Raw genomic sequence first — 15,210 nt, forward strand, 5'->3', positions numbered from 1 at the left:
TGATTCACCGCTGGCCCCCAGTATGTAGTAGGCACTCAGGAGATGTTTGTGAAGTGGAATCAAACATCCTTGGCTGTGTCTATGTCCCCACCACTCCTTGCCCCACACAAGGTGACAGAGCTGATTACAAGAGTAATCCTTTTTTCTAAGATGACAGCTCCTGGGAGGAGAGGTCAGGCTGGTTTTGTTTTATCCTCAGAATCCTCTGGGAGTGAGAGCCCTGCCTGCTCTGTGCACTGACTCTTCTCTCCTCTCCTTTTTCTCCCACAGTCAGTTCTGATGCTGTTGCTCACTTCTCTGCACATGCTGGGCTCTGCTCCTGACACCATTAGTCACCTCCTTCAGTTCTCAGCTTCCCTAATGAGCAGCTGTCTTGTCTTCAGTCTGAGACAGGCCTCCCCCTGCCTGCTGCTTCCTGGGGCAACCAAGGTTTAGGGTGGGAGTGTGAGGTTCAGAGAAGGGTCTCAGTCTTCCTCTGTGCTCTCCACATGCTCTGAAGGGGATGGGAGCACAGAAAAAAGGATTATCTCTGGGCAAAGGAGGAGGGAAGTGGAAGCAAGCTGAAGTTTGAGGGTAGATTACCAAGAGGGACCCAGCTTTCCTGCTGGAAAGAGTCCATGGAGGGGACAAGGAACAGGACTGCAGCAGAGGAACTGAGGCAGGGCTGAACAGGAGAGGACCTATTCTGGTGGCAACTGAGGCCAGAGGGCCTCTGCTTGGCTGATGGCCTTTCCTGGGCTGGCTGGTCTCTGCCCTGTTACTGATCTCCATGTGTGGAGGCAAGGAGATGACAGAATAACCTCTTAAGTGCCCTGCCAAATACCAGAGAACATTTGATTGAGATTCCTTGATTTTTGTTGGTTAATATGAGGCAGCCCTGGTCAGGGATGCCTAACAAGGGCCAAGGTGACTGGGGGTTTCCACACTGCTGTGACACGGTGAGAGGCTGTACTTGGCAGAGGCCCTGAGATTGCATACTCAGAGTAAACTGAAGAGAGGCAGATGAAGGGAATATTTCCTGGGTGGGGTTACAGGAAATAGCAGAGGACCTAGAGGCACCCAGAGCCTAGCCACAGTAGAAAGCCGTCACCAATTCTAGGCTGGAAAGGGAAGGGATAAGGGAGGGGTTGGTGAGAGCTGTATTTAGGAGAGCCCTTGCCCCAGGAGCTGTGGCCTTCTGCAAAGGAACACAGCTCCTGCCGACACCAAGACCCAGCTGTGGGGCTGAGGGTAGGGAATTAATACCCCTTCCTCTCTCTCCTCCCATTGGTTTATCTCCTGTCAGTGCCTCCCATTGACCAAAGCCAAAAGGAGCTGAAGGCAAGGCAATACTGTCCATAGAGGTCAGCTTCCTGGGGCACTGAGCAGACCAGAGAATGGAGAATGAATCGAGAACCTTCTTGTCGCTTCCTCCTGATGTCACTCACCCCTATGCCTAAAAAGGTTACAAGTCCCTGTGCCACCTATGATCAGAACCCATCCCATCTAGCAGGCGGAGGTGGACCAGGTCTGGGACAGGCTCAGGGGAGGTTCCAACCCTGTGGGTAGGATTTCAGTTGCCCTGACTCTACTTCTACCCTGGATGTTCAGCATCAGGATTCCCAGATGGCCTTTCTCCTCATGCCAGGCTTTAGAAACAGGCAGGCAGAGTAATTGTACTTTACTAACAAACTCTTCCTTGTCTCTGTTTGACTCCCTTTCAACTAGATGAAACAGGAAGTTTCTCCTTGCTTTCCCCTGCATGGGTACTTGTTTCTGACCCTTATCCTCTCAAATTATATTTTGATTTGGGGAAGCTGGGAGAGCACCCTGATCCTTTCAGCATCTCAGAGAGTGAGAAAGAATCTGTTCCTGCTTGACTTACCCTGGAAATGATAAGTCTCTCTCTCCTTCCCCTTAGGACTATTAAATTATTATATCCATGGGTTCATTTCTCAACACTGTCCTGTTACCACCTTGAGCCTTAATTGGTCCCTTCCTCCCACTAGCTCATTTCTTACCCTGGTCACTTTGAAGGCCTCTAAGAGAGGAATCTGAGGTGAACTCTAAGCTCTAAAGCCTAGGGGTCCAGTCATAAATGTATACGGTATTATTCAGAGTTCTCCAGAGAAACAAAGTCAATAGGAGCTATAGATAATAGATTTAGATGTAGAAATAAAATGAGAAATGAGATTTATTATAGGGAATTGGCTCACACAATTATGGAGGCTTAATTGAAGTTCCATGATCTGCCATCTGTAAACTGGAGACCCAGGGAAGTTGGTGGTATACTTTGAAGGCCTGAGAGCCCAAGAGCTGATGGTCTAGATTTTTATCTGGATCTGAGGGCCTGAGAACTAGGAGAGCTGAAGAGAGGAGAAAACCAATGTCCCAGCTCATACAGCCAGGAAGAAAGAGAATTCAACGTTCTTCCACCTTTTTGGCCTTAAACAGATTGGTTAATTTTATGTATTAACTTGACTGAGACATGGGATGCCCAGATATCTGGTTAAATATTATTACCCATTCAGAAAAGAGAGGACAGTCTGCTTCACTCAGTCCTCTAATTCAAGAGCTAATCTCCTCCAGAAATTCCCTTACAAATGCACCCAGAAATAAAAGCCCAGAAATAGTTTAACCAGATATCTGGAATCTTGTGTGCCTGTCAAGTTGACACATGAAATTAACAATCATATATACAAACCAGTTCAGGTAACTCCTCCATCCTTCCTCTCTCTTCAACCTCCAAGACCCAGCTGGGCCCTAGGTTTTCCTTGTATACATACCTTGTAGTAGAAAACTACAGTTTTGGCCTGTCCTGTAGTACCTATTTTCCCTGGCACCAGTTTTGGGGATTTGGCTTGGGGCAATGCTTCAGCAGTTACAATCTTGTGAACTATTAATAAAGACTCCCTCCATTCCTTGGCCAAGAGATTAGAGTGACACTAGCTAGGCCAGTCAGCTGGTCTTTCTTCCTTGAATCTTGAGTGGAATGTCATGAAAGTGCAATTCATTTATCCCCAAGGAAGCAACATGAAGAGATTATTCCTTTGTCCCAGTTCCTGTGATTTCACCGTTCTGGTTTCTCATCTTTCTAAAATAGCCTCTTAAGTATTTTCTTTGATTCTGTGAGCCACCCCCATTTCTTTTGAATATAATCATTTTTGGCTTAAGTTAGCTAGATTTTTCTGTTGCTTGCAGCCAAACATTCTCACCAATACAAATTCTTCTTTCTTAGAGGAGCTGTGGGCTCTGTCCCTCTAATGGGCTCATATCTGGAATCTCTGGCTTGGATTCAAATCTCATCTAGTCCTGGAGGGAGAGGAGTGAGAGCTCCTGATGCTACTGGATGCTTGTAACACTGCATCTCTGGAACCTTTTCTTTGTTGCCTGACTTATCAGGACCTACTCCTAGCCTGGACTTCCATGTCTCCACACTCAGGTCACAGCCTAAAATAGCCAAGCTTATCTCCCATGACTCCTTATCACAAGTCCTACAGCCAGGTCAGCCTGGTTTCCTTGTTTTTTCCCGCAAATAGTAAACTCATTCCTGTGCTGTGCCTTTAGTCATGATGTTCTTGGACATCTGATAAGCTGGTGGCCCTCTGCTAAGAGCCTGAGCCCCTCTCAGACCTTCAAACCTTGGGCCACATCCTACTTCTTTCTTCCCTAAGCCTCCTGTGCACCATCAAGCCCACAGGAGCTTCTGAACAAAGCACCTTTGTGGGCTCTCTCTGATGTGGAACAGAGCAAATGATTTGTATGGTTGAGCTTTGTTTCCTTTGTAGACTTTTAAGTCTTTGAGGACTTGAGTCCAGACTCAAGTACTTTTATTGTGTGAGCCTCAGCTTTGGGCATGAGGCTGAGCACAGAGTGAGTGCTAATACTTATTTCTCCATTCCTAGTTTGGAAATTGTCTTGGTCCTATAACCCATATTCTCCTTTCATTTATTTACCCAACATTTTATCAAGCACCTGCTAAGTGTGGTTTCTGTGCTAAACTCTGGAGGTACACAGGAAATAAAGCATAGCCAAGGAATTGACAGTCTAGTGGTGAAGATTTGTTGAGAATTAGACAGAGCAGAATGACCTATTTAGAAAATAACCCTGTCTAGTTTTTCTCAGCTGCAGCCTCACCTCAAAGGAATGAAAAGCATTCCACCCCTCCTGGGAGGAGAGCCAGACTGTGTTGTCATTGAGGTTTGGACTTTTTTGACCCCCATGAGGATTTATGTGTTTCTGGGTAGAAAGGAAAAGTTGCAAGCACCAGGCTACCTGGAAGTCAGCTTCCATACAGCCTTTTTTAACAGAGATTAGGATTGGAGGCTTAATGCTCTCCGACTGAAGAGGGATGGGCCCAGGTCAGGAGGGTTGGTTGGAAGGATGGGGATGGAGGTGTGAGTTCCATCAGAGCAGAGACCTCCACTCCTGTGAGTACAGGTCCTCTGAGATGGGAGGACATAGGAGGGAGAATATTTAGGTGAACAAATATATGATAATAGTAACAGCTGGCACTTATTGCATACTTACTGTATGTCAGGCACTGTGTTAAGCACTTTATATGTAGTCACTTATTTCTCACAAGACCCCTGTGAAGTATTATTATGGTTTCCACTTTACAGATGAGGTAAAGAAAGGTTAAATGAATTGTCCAAGGTTATGGATCTGAGAATCAAACCCAGGCAATCACTGAAGGCCATGAATTCCTGTGAGCCTTGAGCAAAAAGGGCCACAGTTTGAGAAGCCTTGACAAAGGCCACTGTGGCTGGACTTGTCACAGAGGGCATGGAGCTGCCTCAGAACACTCACTTTCAGATGTGCTTTGCAGTCCAGGCAGGGGATACAACTGTGGCAACTGGCATGGACTGAGGGCCTGGTAAACTATGTCACAGCAGTGCTGTATAACAACCACCAAATTTCAGTGCACACAGCAGTAGGTATTTATTTAACTCATGTGTTTGGAGGCCAGCTGTGGGCTAGTTGCTTATAGGCTGGCTTTGGCTGGGGTGGTTTGGCTCTGCTCCATATATCTCTCATCCACCTTCCAGGACCAGCAGGCTAACCCAGAAATGTTCTTCTAATGGAGACAGGAGGAATACAAGAGTAACAGCCCCAATGCACAGCCCATTTTAAGCCTCTGCTTGTGTCAAGTCTCATCAGACGCCACTGGTTACAAGTCATATGGCCAAGCCCAGAGTCAAGGGATGGAGAAATAGACTTCACGCACAGGAGGAACCTGCAGAGTTACCTGGCAAAGAATGTGGATATATAATCCTATTACCTAGGAGGGTGCAAAGAAATGAGACAATAATCCAGTGTTCCACAGAATTTAAACTGAATTTAATTTTGATTTAAAGAGATAATGAAATCCTACATTGTATCATGGATAGTTCATGCCTTATTACAAAGATAAAATCTATCTACAGGGACCACAAAGTTTGCTATGTGAATATTTAAATTTTTAGTTTTTATTTCAGTGAAAATTCAAAAAATGCCTTTTAGTAAGAACATACTCTGTATGGCTTAGATGACTACGACAGCTGCCTTACAATTTTCAAAGCCTCACTGATCACCTAGAGTACCAATATTTAACGTTTTAATGCATGTTTCTTGAACCAGAGTTTGTGTTCTTAGGAAGTCATGTGTTTCCAAGGTTGGAAAACATTAGTGAGGATGATACACAGCAATGTATAGAAGAGGCCCAGATGTAGTGCTGTGGGCGTTCAAGTGTATGGGAGGCCGGGGCAGCGATGGGGCTTAGGCAGGGTTTATGGTGCCCTGCAGGAGAACAGTGGTGGTATTTGAATAGGTCTTGAAAGATGGTGGGGTGTTGTCCTGGGGTTAATCTCCAGGTTCCTTCTCTGTGTGGACATAACCAGATTCTTGTTTCTAGGGCTTCCCCAGGAAAAAGGAGCTTTACCTTCCATCTCTAGAAATCTAGAATCTGTTTTTGTATTTTTGCTTCAGAGACTTGTCCTTCACCTTCATATATATATGCTATTAGTTATAGCATTTGAAGAGAAGGCTGGGGAGTGTCATGGCTAAACTTCCTGGCTTTGGAGCCAGGCCAGCAAGGGTTCAAATAATGGCTTTGACATTTGCTAGCTCTGGCCTAAAGGCAAGCTGCTTGAACTCTTGGAATTGTAGTTTCCTCATCTGAAGAAGGGAATACTAATTCCCCTGAGGGTATTTAAAGAATTAGAACTTGCCAGTAAAGCCTAGGTTTTCTTTATGGGAATTTTTTTTGAATTCTGATTCAATTTCTTTAATGATTATAGGATTATTCAGGTTTCCTATTTCAAGTTGAGTCAGTATTAGTAAGTTATGTGTTTTGAGAAATTTGTCTGTTTCACACATATCTTCAGTTTTATTGGTACAAAATTATTCATAATATCTTCTCATTTTCTTTTTAATGCCTGAAGCATCCATAGAAATACTTCTTTTCATTCCTGACATTGTTTATTTTTGTCTTCTTTCAACTTTTTCTTGATCAGTATCATCAGAGATTTTTCAGTTTTCTCAGAATTGGCTTCTGGGTTGGCTTATCCTCTCTGTGCTGCATATGTGGTTTCTATTTCTTCAGTTTTTATTCCTCATCTTGCCATTTCCTTCCTTCTGTGTTCTTTGAATTTATTTTGCTCTTTTTTTTTTTTTGTAACTTATTAAGACAGATCCTTAGCTCATTAATTTTCAATTTTCTTTCTTTTCTAAGATATGCTTTTAGGGCTCTACATTTCTTTTTGGGCATATTTAAGTGCCTGGTCCTAAATGGGCACTCAGTAAATATCTTATCATTACTATCATCATCATTATCCAGTGTCAGATGAGACTCCCGGGCAACTCTCTTGTTCTCTAATGTGACATAGGTCCCCAAGTCTTTACCAGTGGACTCTCTGAGGACTTCTGAGGATGTATTCTGGGCCACAGCTCCCGTTTTTTTTTTGAGATTTAGGGAGGCTTTGTCTGAAGATTGAGGCAGCGCACAGACAAGGGCATGTGCCTTTGGTCCTATCTTCTTCAGGGAGCTCAGACTTTACTTTCTTAGAATGGCTGGCAAGGTTCCAGGCCCATGGGAAGTGTGAGTTCTAACCTGCAGGCCTGTGACAGATTGTATTTTCCAAAATATGGCCACACTAATATTTCCCATCCTATATGCTCTTCTAGAACCTTGTCAATCCCCCATCAGGAGGTGGAGTATACCCCACCTCCCCTTGAATCCAGTAGGTTTGTGGCTTCCTTATAAATTATAGACTAATAGGTTGCAACAGAAGTGGTTCTCAGAAACTTCTGAGGCTTGGTTGTAAAGGTGATACTGCTTCCACCTTGTTAGCTGAAAAATTCATGTTTAGAGCCCTAAGCCACCATATAGGAAGACTGGCTAGCCTGCAGCCAGCATGTTGTAAGGAAGCCAAACCACCTAGAGAGGCCATGTGTAGGTGCTCTGGCCTCTAGTCTTCATCTTCAAGTCAAGGCACCAGACATGTGACTGAAAGAACATTCAGTGATTCCAGCCCCCAGCTGTTGAGAGACCTGCATACTTCTAATCAAACCAGCCAATGCCTGAGACATTATAGAACAGAGACGATCTATTCCCCACTTGTACCCATTCAGATTCTTGATCCAGAGAGTCATGAGTGTGAAAAATGGTTGTTTTAAGCTCTTAAGCTTTCAGGTATTTTGCTACACAGCAGTAGATAACTGGAACAAAGCTCATTATTTTGCCAGATTCCCAACTCCTCCATCAAACTCCTTATACTCTGTGTTTCCCATTGAGGCCAAGTAGAGCTTACAGAAGCAGAGCGTGGCAAAGGTCTTTTGTGTGAGCCCTATAGGAGAAACTGGAAAAGAAGGTTGTCTGATCCTATCGATTTGTCTAGACTGAGCTCTCCTAAGACCATTGGTTCCCAGCCTTTCCACGTACTAAGATGGACTTTATTTGATCCAAAAGGCTGAGTGTCCCCCACATGATTTAGTTGTACTTTCAGTATAGTTTCATATATAGATAACATTCATTGAACCTTACACTGCAGGCACTGCATTAACTATTTTCTATATGTTATGCTCCTGAATCCTCATAACAAACCCATGACTTTTGTCATTTCTATTTTACAGTTGTGAAATGAGGTGATCCAATTGCCCCTGCAGCCTGTTCTGCATTTTTTCAGATGGAAAGCTCATGAACGGGGCCTGCAGAATGATATCCAGACCCTTAACGCTGGTTGATGGTGAGTGTTGTTGTCCAGCTCTACATCTGCCCTCTACACTGTCCCCCAAAACCTAGGAGCCTGCAATCCACATTTCCTATATCCCTTTGATAACTTGGCTTCCTGTTACATTCTGCCACTTGGAACCGCTGGCTGGAGACTGGAGAGCAGGAGTAAGCGAGAAGCCATGGCACCTCCAGCAATGGCCACATTGCTTTCTCTTGGGTTCCTGCTCAGGCAGCTTAGTTCTTAAAAGCAGCCTCAGTGGATGACTTTGGATCAAAATGAGTATATTGCCAATGTGTTTTCCCATGAGGAGAACGGCCCAGAGCCAGACTGAGTTCTGTCAGAACAGGGGCAGTTTAATGAATTCTGGGATCTGAACAAGGATGGGAAGCTGGACAAAGATGAGATTCGCCACTGGATCCTCCCCCAAGCCTATGACCACACACAGGCCAAGGCCAGGCACCCGGTATATGAGTAGAACAAAAACAAGGATGAAAAGCTCACTAGAGAGGAGTTCTTGGAAAACTGGGACATGTTTGTTGGAAGCCAAGCCACCAATTATGGGGAAGATCTCACAAAAAACCATGATGAACTATGATGCACACTCACCATAATAGGACAGATTGTCACAGGCTTTCTTTTATTGTCTTGGATGGGTGCTACAGTTGTCTCATTTACAGCAGTTGTGTCCCCCAAAATGTAGGTTTATCACCTCAGCTTGGGGTTAAAATTGTTTTTCACTCACTATTTGCTAGAAAATAGTCATCGCTATTCTTTCAGTAAGATTTCTCTCCAAACACATTAAAATCTTGGTAAATCACTAAAAAAAGCAGCCTCAGTAGCACAGCAGTTTTCAACTCTGGTGATAACCATTTCCTATTTTGTTCTTCCAGCTTTAGGGCTGATAGTGACTTCCTGTAATTACTAATCTTCGGAAAACTTCATCTCCTTCCTTTTTTTCCTCTAACTCTTCCAACATGTTTGCTACCAATTCCTCAAATTAAATTCCTTCTACTTGAAATACCTGGAGTGATTTCTGATTTTCCCAGTTTCCCAATTGTGTACTTAAAATACCTAGAGTGATTTCTCATTTTTCCCAGTTATGTATCTGACCTTTATTCAGTTCTCCAACCTCAGCTCCAGTCATTCTCCCTCTTGCTCACTATGATTCAGTCATACTTGTCTCCTTTTTATCCATCAAATAACTGCAGTCTTTTCCTGCCTTGGGGCCTTTGCTCCTGTTGTTCCCAATGATTAGAAGGCTTTCCCCCAGCACTTTGCAAAGTAGGTTCCTTCCCATGCCTCTGGTTTCAGCATGAATGTCAGCTTTGCAGAGCAGCCTTCCCCTGACTAGAAGTCCAGAGTAAGCCCAAGCACTCTTATCTATACTATACCCAAGCACTCTTATCACATCACCCTCTTACTGTCTTCACAGCACTTATTACTAACTGATCTTATCTTGCTGATTTATTCCTTAACTTGTTTATTGTCTGCTTCCCACACTAAAATGAAACTGAAAGAGCAGAGAGCTTGTCTATCTTGTTTATTACTATACCCTGTGCTTGGCACAGAGTTGGTATTTAGTACATATTTTTGGGTGAATGAATGATGGAGTAAGTAATACGCAAGCCTCTCCTCAGGCCTGTGCTCTAGCACCTACTAAGATGTTTGACATGGGAGGCTATACCCAAGGGAGAGGTCCTGCCTCTCTTGAGGCACGACCACCAAGGTTTGTGCCTAGTAACAGGGCCCTGAGCTCCACTTATGCCTTCAGGGCAATGGGAGGCCTCCAGGTGCCCCCCCCCCCCCCCCCCCCCCCGTCTTCTGGCATGTCCTAGTCAGCCTGTTTCTTTCCATGCTTCTAGCAGGCTGCAGGGCATTAATGATTAAAAGTATAAGCCTGCCCAGGGCCAGTATCATTTAGACCACACACCCACCGCATAGGCAGCTCATTAGTTCCAACAAGCCAGGACCCACTCTCACAAAGCTTTTTCTGTCTGTGTACTGCATTTGATAACTACAAAGAAAACAAACAAGATTGTTACAGAATTAATTTTACTAATCAGCACATTCTTATCACATAATACGAAGCAGAATGTTTCTGTTATATAAATGTTTAACCCAAATCACTGCTGTAATAAGTTGAATCCAAAAAGAATGAAATTCATACTGTAATACATGCAACCATAAAGAGCCATTATATTTTTCTTTTATAACATTATGAGCAAAATAAATTTGGGGATCTTATTCTAAACAAAACAGAACCTCATTTTACTACTGCAGTAGAAAAGAGAAGCCAGCAGGATGAAGCCCAAGGCTTTCTTTGCAAGGTTGGGTACTCTACCAGGTCATCTTGTCACTCCCACTGTTTCTGGGAAGACTTCTTTTTTGGTTTGAACATCTCCTTGTTTGGGAATGTCTTTTGGATATGGGGCTGGCTGCCGCAGGCAGAGGAAACAAGCAGAAAACCCATGTTTATAAGAACACTAAGAATCCAATTTCCAACAAAACTTTGAAAGAGGTATTGAGAGAGAGAGGCTAGGACCCGGGCTTGACGAAGCCAAGAAGGACAGAAGAGTCTAGCCAAAGGCCCAGCTGCTCTAGACTCATTTACTAGCAATTGCAGGCACTTCCCTGATCCAGGAACCCCTGCCTAGGTTGGATGGGGTGGGGATCAGACCTTCTATATGCTCTCAGAGCCAGCAGACATATTCATTTTGCTATCTTTCCATTAGTTCCTCCCAATTTCTCTGCTTTAGGCTATCTAAACAATTCACCATTCCCTGTCTGAGCATCTTACTTTCCATCTTCTATGGCTTTCTCATGCTGTTCCTCTGCTGGAATGCCCTGCCTTCTTCTTCTATACCTACCTAGATCCTCTAGTATTGTTCAAGACGCAGCCCAAAGACCACTTTTTCCAAGAATTCTTTTCTGGTCTCCCCAACTGGAGAATATTGCTCTCCGCTTTGAGTTCCTAATGCCCTGAATCATAGGACTCTGATCACTTTCTGTTGTGTCATGAGTATTTATGCGCTTCTACCCTTTTGTAATAATTATATATATTTTTTCCCAATTATGCACTTCTCTTCTCTATAAAAGTATTATAAATTGCCAGATATTGGCGTGTGACTTGGAACACCTTCCTGTGGAAGGAGGATAACTTCATTACCCCATTGTTACCAGGTTCGGTCCTGAGACTTGCTTTGGCCAATCAAATGAGAGCAGAAGTGATCAGAGCAGAAGCTTTAGTAGCCATTACAGTATCCTCTCTACCCTCTGCCACAAGAATGACATCTACTAGACTCTTGGAGCAGAGCCAAAACTAACCTAAAGCTGATGGGCAAGAAGTAAACCTTTGTTGTTATAAAGCACAGAGTTTGGGGAGGTTGTTTGTTATCACAGCATAACCCACAAAAGCTAACTAATATATCTTTACTAAACTGCAAGCTCATTCATGGAGAGGATCACATCTGATTCATAATTTGTTTCTTCTCCTTCATAAATCTAGTATAAAGCCTTATTTAGACACTCAGTAACTGTTTGCTGAGTGAACAAGTAAACAAATCCATAATTTACTAAGTGTTACTGTAATAACCCCTCACCTTGTGTAGTGCTATGCATTCCACAATGCAGTTTCACAGATACTGTCTCATGGGCCTCAGGACAACCCTGTGAGAGCAGTAGGAGAGAGTGGATGTCTGTTGCTTTCTGTCTGTCTAGCACCCCTGTTTCCTTTGAGGAAACACTGCCTCCCCCTCAACTGCATGTGGTTCTGGTGGGGCTGCCAGTCATAACACCAGCCCTCTAGTCTTAAAGCTAAGTTTGTGACCCACATCAGCCTAGTCACAGTGTCTTATCCTCTGGACACAGTGATTGGACAAGAGCTAAGCATAAGACCTAAATAATGCCACCCAGAGCATTTTCCCGAGAGGAGGTACTGACCCAGAAGAAAGATGTCTGGAAAGAGTCCCAGGTATGAATGAGAACTCTAAAGAGGACACTTACTATTCTGTAACCCTCCTATACTCCTCTAATAGATTCACTTTTCAGTCTGCAAAACTTCCGCTTCATAACTCCTCCTGTGTCTTGAAACATCTTTCCCTCTCTTCACTCCTCACTTTAAGCTGATGATCTTGCCTCATCCCTCATGGGAAAAATAGAAGCAATTAGAGAGGTGCTCCCTCATTTTCCTAGCGCCAGTTCTATATCCCTACCTGTATGTGTACTCACATGATCTACCTTCCCTCTTTATACAGTGGATTGAGTGTCCCTGCTTCTGTCAACAGCCAACTGCTACAGTAGAACATGCTCCGTATCATACAAACATTCTCTAATGTGTTGTAGCTTTAAAACATAAATAAACAACCCTCCAGTTACCCCATACTCCCTTCTATTGCCACCCAGTTTTTCTATTATGCTTCATGGCAGAACTACTGGAAAGAGTGGTATATAGTTCCTACCTCTACTTCTTCTGTCATATTCTCTCTTCCATCCTCACCACTCCACTGAAATTAAAATGTCAGGATCACCAATGGTCAGCATGCCACCAGGTCTAAGAGCTGCTTCTCAGCATAGTTGACTGCTACTTCTGTCTTGAAACATGATCTCCCTTTGGCTTCCAGGACACTGTACTCTCTTGGTTTTCTACCTCACTGACCACTTCTCACTCTCCTTTACTGACTCCTTCTATTCACGAACCACTAAATATTAGACAGTTGTAGAGTTCAACCTATCACCTCTTCTGTACTCTATCTACATCTGGTCCCATGGCTGGTTTTCTATGACTGCCAAGCTAGTATCTCCAAGCCAGACCTCTCCTCTGAATTTCAGCCTTCTATACTTACCAGCCCACTTGATATCTGCTGTGGATTCAATTGTGTCTCCCAGAAAGATATATTGAAGTCCTAACCTCTGGTACTTGTGAATATGACTTTACTTGAACATAGGATCTTTGCAGATGTAATCAAGATGAGGTCATATGGATTACAGTGGGCTCTAAATACATTAGGACTGAAGAAGAGAAGACATAGAGACATAGAGATAAATGGGGAGAATGCCATGTGAAGATGTAGGCAGAGATTGGAGTGATGTATCTCCAGCCGAGGACTGCTGGCAACCACCAGAAGCTAGAAGAGAGAGACATTGTACAGATTCTCCCTCAGGGCACCTGAAAGAAACCAACCCTGCTTACACCTTGATTCCAGATTTCTGGCCTTCAGAATTGTGAGAGAATTAATTTCTGTTGTTTTAAGCCGCTCAGTTTGTGGTCATTTGTCACAGCAGCCCTAAGGAAATAACATAACCTGTAATCAGCATCTCAAATTTAACATGACCAGGACAGAACTGTTACCCTACCCTGTGCCCAAATCTGCTCCTCCCTTAGTCTCCCCCAAAGCTTTCTTCTACCCTGATCCCTGGTGTCCTTTCCATACAGTAACCAGAATTTTCTTTTAAATATGTTAGGTTAACCCCCTCTGTTGTTTAAAAACCTCTAGAGACTTCCCCAAATCTCTTGAATACAGTAAAAACTCCGTATCTTGACCTACAAGATCCTTCATGCTCTGGCCTCTGCCTCCTTTGTGGCTGTCCTCTCTTATGTTCTCTTCCTGGCTCACTGTCTCTACTCACACTGACTTCCTTCTGTTCATTGAACAAACTCATTCCTGACTTAGGGCCTTTGCACCGGCTATATTAGTTCTGCCCAGAGTGGCGCCATCCACAGATCTGCCCATGACTGACCTTTCCTGACCTCCCAACATAAAGTGGGCCCAGACTTTACTGCACCACCATGTTTGATTTTCTTCAAGGGAGAGCATGTCCTTTCATGCCAAGTCCCTGCTTCCAGTCCCTTGGTTCTGGGTTTCCTTTGATCCTTCGATTAGAATGCTACTCAAGTCTGGGAATCAAGACATTCAATTTTTACTTAAGAATTTGAAAGAGGTTTCCAACACTTTCAGTAGAAAGAGTCCTACCTAATTAAAAGCTGAGTCCAGTCTCTACAAAGGACCACACCCCAAGGAAGGCTGCTCATAAGTCCAGGCTCTTCCTGTGCAAGAAGCCTGCTGGCTTTAGATTTGTATCCTCAGACTTTCCATCCTGTGATGGGAAAAGGCCATATCCAGTTCCACCAAGGGTAGAGGGAAGAAGAGCTCATAGTTTATCTCCTTAATGCCATGACTCCACCAACCAGCCATCATCGTTCCCTGACCCTGGCCTCCTCACAGACTGAGGGGGAAACAGAACAAGACAGAAGAGTTCAGAGAAAGAGGAACCTCAGGGGTGTTTCTGTGTGAGCTGTAGTTTGCCACTATCCAGGAATTGAAAGGAGATCTCCAGCTCTGCATGTCCTCTCACGATGCTGTGCTAGGACTTTAATAATAATAACACATCAACTGCTGCCATTTGGAGGGTGCAGTCTGGACCACACACAGGACTAGACACTCCAGAAACTTTATAGTATGTAGTTCTCACAACAGTTCTCTAAAGTAGGTAATACCATCCCTGCCTAACAGATGAAGAAACCAGCTCAGTGAGCAGAAGGGACTTGCCAGGTGGTTTCTACTGCAAAGCTGTGGTCTTCCTTTTAAGTGGCATTGCCTCTTTGCTAAACCTCCCAGCACTTGATTCCCAGCATGAGAACCTGTGACTAAATGCAGGTACTGGGACCTGCAACCCTCTCTTCTAGCCAGTGAGTCACCAGAGTGGGGATTTGCCAGCTCAGGAATTTAACCCTCAAGGAAGCTGCCCCTGGCCCTTTTACAGCTGTGCTTCAGTGACAGATACCAAGACCTGAGTCACTTCCCTGGGAACTCCCTTGCAGAGACCATCCTTGGAATAAGATAATACAGAAATCTGAGCTGGACTGCCCAGGGCGCCTATTCCCACCAGCCTCCACTGATGATTTGCCTAGGCCCTTTTGGGGCACCACAGTAAGGGTGAGCTTGGAGCAAGGCCCCAGCAGGCGCTTCTCCAGATATGGAGAGGCCTAGCAGATAGAAGCTGCTGGTGTGGTACACATATC

At 44.2% G+C, this 15,210-nt stretch overlaps 1 protein-coding gene across 1 annotated transcript in view; it reads left to right on the forward strand.

Annotated features, from left to right (window-relative positions):
- Window positions 1–8,091: 8,091 nt before the first annotated feature.
- Window positions 8,092–15,210, forward strand: part of CTNNA1 (catenin alpha 1) — a 198,354-nt gene continuing 191,235 nt past the window's right edge. Inside the window, exon 1 of the mRNA XM_064484329.1 lies at window positions 8,092–8,204. Within this exon, the coding sequence (XP_064340399.1) occupies window positions 8,156–8,204 (49 nt within the window). The 5' untranslated portion in view covers window positions 8,092–8,155. The remainder of the gene's footprint in view (window positions 8,205–15,210) is intronic.

Source organism: Camelus dromedarius, chromosome 3 (assembly GCF_036321535.1).
Source record: "Camelus dromedarius isolate mCamDro1 chromosome 3, mCamDro1.pat, whole genome shotgun sequence".
Classification (NCBI taxonomy): Eukaryota; Metazoa; Chordata; class Mammalia; order Artiodactyla; family Camelidae; genus Camelus; species Camelus dromedarius.